Raw genomic sequence first — 3,533 nt, forward strand, 5'->3', positions numbered from 1 at the left:
ACCATTGTGCATCAAATTTCTGATACTACACAAATAAAACTACTATGAATAATTTGAATAAAAATAAAATTAAACAAAAATACACTAAAATAAAATAAAATCACTACTAATTAAGTTAAAAATAAATTAAACAAAACAAAATAGAACTAATAAAAAACACAACAAAATAAGTTAAAAGTAGCTAGACAGATTGACAATATTATATAATTACAAACATATTCTAAATATGGAGTTTAAAATGATCATTTCGTTTAATTACTTCTTAACTTAAAATCTGATTCAAGACTCATTAGAAAACAGCCTTAAAAACTCCTAATAATTTTTCTCATAAATTGTAGTAAATGGCATATTTTAGACGCATTAAAAATGGCATATTTATTTATTTATTTATTTATTTATTTATTTATTTATTTATTTATTTATTTATTTATTATTATTATTTATTTATTTATTTTGCTTGGATTTTTAACATACTCGTGCATACTTGTACATGAAACTTATATGGGTTGGGGGATCTATCGTCCCACAATCAGTTAGTTGAAAATGGAGCTTTGAAATTATGGGCTCTATTGTTTTGATGATTAAAAGGAAAAAAAAAAAAAAAGAAACAAATAGATCAAATACAAAAAGATTTCACTAACATTGCAAACAATCCAAGAGCCCTTGATATTTATTATTTGTTCACACTTCCTTATTTTGTTCTACATAGTGAGTACAAAGAATATCACAAAGCAAAATATGACTAGAAATATTCTAAAAAAAATGCACAACAGAAAGAGGCCTGCTTATGCTTCCGGGAGAGATTTTACACTGTCCCAGATCCTGAGAGGTATGATCTCGCTAGCGAGAAGCTCTTTTCCTTCTGCTTTTTGTATATATATATAAATGAAGAAGTGTTATTAAGTAAACATGTATAATTAACAAAGAACCCCATTAGTTGAAAATAAAGTGAAAGGAAGGACACCAAAATTTGAGAATGTTTGGAACGGAATTGTTCACCTTATTAAAACTGAAACAGGTAAGAAACACAAATAGTCTATTCCACATTTTAAGAGCAACACAAGAATTGTGTTGACGAGCCTAATTCCTTTGAAACTTCAACCAGCCTCTTCCAAGTGCCACAACCGTGCCAGGAACAAACAACTTTTTACCATATTTAAACTTTTTTCTATTTTGCACATTCTTTGTACTTGTTGAGCTTTTCTGAAGCTGACTAAACTTTTCAAGACCGATTTTTGACCCTTTTACACTTTAAAAATCTTTGTCCGATTCTTTTAGTCTCTGCAGGGAATTTATCATGAAGGGCTTGTTTGAAGAGCAACCATCTCCTGATTCGTCTAATTACGCATCAACAAGTGAAGAATCCAAAGATGATCAAGAGATTGGCACCAATGCAATATCAAAGAGCGTTGGTGTCTTGAAAAGTTCAACCTTTAGCTGTTTTTCAGCAGGAATAAATCGAAATTTCGCACGTGCGGTAAGCGATAACTAATTAATTAAGGCCTTTTAGGAAGCCTTTGAAAGAGCTTAGTTCCCTCTTGGTTTTTCTTAAGAATTCTCTAATATGCACGATTTGAGGCCTAATCTTAACCATTAGACTATGCTTGTTTTCTTGGGGGTAATTAATTAACATTAGACTAGGCATCTTGTAATTGACTAGAATGTATCAATTCGATATGCAAATAGTACATGCATTTACACTTGAAAACGATCACTATATCAACAAATCTGTCAAAGAATTCTTGAGTCAACATTCATATTGAACTCTCTTTGTTCTTCTTAAAACCAAACTATGATTTCAGTTAAAGGTTTTAAATTTGCGGAAACCGAAAAAACGCCCTACATTCCAATCTGCTAGCATCAAAACCAGAATTTTTGGAGCATGATCTTTCATAAGAGTTGGACAAAACGTTAGTAAAAGACCGTGTCTGGTTTTCGATGAAATCGTAACTCTTGGAATTCTTACCCTCTAGTTTCCTGTTGTAGTCCAAGCAATGCGGTTCCATTTACCATATGCAGGTTGTGGCAGAGGCAGTGGGGACTTTCATCTTGATGTTCTGCATATGCGGGATCATAGCAAGCACGCAGACGACGAGTGGAGAAGTCGGTCTCCTAGAATATGCTGCCACGGCAGGCTTAACAGTAATAGTTGTGATCTTCTCAATAGGGTCTATTTCTGGTGCACATGTCAACCCTGCTGTCACATTAGCTTTCGCAATCTTTGGCCATTTTCCTTGGCCCAGGGTACTTAAAACTATTCTTTCTCTAATCATTTTTTGAATGCTTTTAAGCACAAAAAAAAAAAACTGGTGTGATCACATCCTTATTTTTTCCGAAGGTCCCCCTTTACATATTTGCGCAAACATTTGGTTCGACAACGGCAACATATGCTGGGAAGTTTATTTATAACTTGAAATCAGATCTTGTGCTTACCCGACCGCTACAAGGCTGCGCTTCAGCATTCTGGGTAGAGCTCATAGCAACCTTTGTTATAATGTTCTTGGTAGCCTCATTGACTCATCAGGCTCAATCCGTAAGTAAACATCTCTAAATTTGTACGTTCTTTGTTATATGATCATTATAAGTTTATTTAACATAGGTCTAATTTCTTCTTTTTCTTTTTTTCTCAGGTAGGACATTTGGCTGGTTTTGTTGTTGGTAGTGCTATTGGACTAGCCGTGTTAATAACAGGGTAAGCACAAAAACTCCAATATTATTCTCTACGTGTTGTAATGAAAAATGGCATTCATCGCGGGATAAATCTCCATTACTCATAAAAGGCGGGTCCCACTACCCACCTAGTGGGACCTGCCTTGTGTGAGTAGTGAGGTTGAATAGAAGTGTTCGTGGTAATTTAGTCGAACATTGATAATACTGACACGTTATGGCAAATATGTGTATTGTAGGCCTGTTTCGGGCGGGTCAATGAACCCCGCGAGGTCAATGGGAGCTGCAATTGTTTCGTGGAATTTTAATGACATATGGATATACATCACAGCTCCAACAATTGGAGCTGTGGGAGGCGCTCTCCTATTCCAATTTCTAAAGACTCAACATAGGCCTTGTAGTTCTCTGACCTCTCCCAATACTTCTCTATTTCATCAGTCCTTGGACTTTAGAGCAACCTAAAATGCATTTAATGCTAATATTGTTGTATGGATTGATCATACTAGTCAAACCAAAAGAAAAAAAAAGGATGAAGATTTAGTTGAAACAAGATTTTAGAGTGGAGGTAGACGAAACTGAAACCATGATTGAGACTGTAAAGAATATCCACTTCTTAATTTGCCTAGAAAGTTTAAGAGCTTATTTAATCTATAACCTATTATATAAACCCCTTCATGAGCGTTCTTGTCTCTTTATAAGGTTTACATGCTTCCTATATTCTTTTAAAAAACACTTCCACACTGCAACAACAAAAAGAGTTATTAGCGACGACATCTATCGTTGCTAAAATTACAATATTTGTGACGACATGTCGTCGCCAAAAAGAAAATAAGATTTTTGAACGACTTGTCGTCGCATTCACTATT

The 3,533-nt window shown here is 34.3% G+C and overlaps 1 protein-coding gene across 1 annotated transcript; it reads left to right on the forward strand.

The window, feature by feature from the left end:
• Positions 1 to 1,297: 1,297 nt before the first annotated feature.
• On the forward strand, positions 1,298 to 3,129 carry LOC21384333 (probable aquaporin NIP7-1). Its single transcript, XM_010109528.1, has 5 exons — positions 1,298 to 1,477; positions 2,020 to 2,244; positions 2,339 to 2,533; positions 2,631 to 2,692; positions 2,907 to 3,129. Exons 1-5 carry the CDS (start codon positions 1,298 to 1,300, stop codon positions 3,127 to 3,129), a joined length of 885 nt encoding a protein of 294 aa, XP_010107830.1.
• The last annotated feature ends 404 nt before the right edge of the window (positions 3,130 to 3,533 follow it).

This window comes from Morus notabilis, unplaced genomic scaffold (genome assembly GCF_000414095.1).
Source record: "Morus notabilis unplaced genomic scaffold, ASM41409v2 Scaffold7183, whole genome shotgun sequence".
NCBI classification, from domain to species: Eukaryota; Viridiplantae; Streptophyta; class Magnoliopsida; order Rosales; family Moraceae; genus Morus; species Morus notabilis.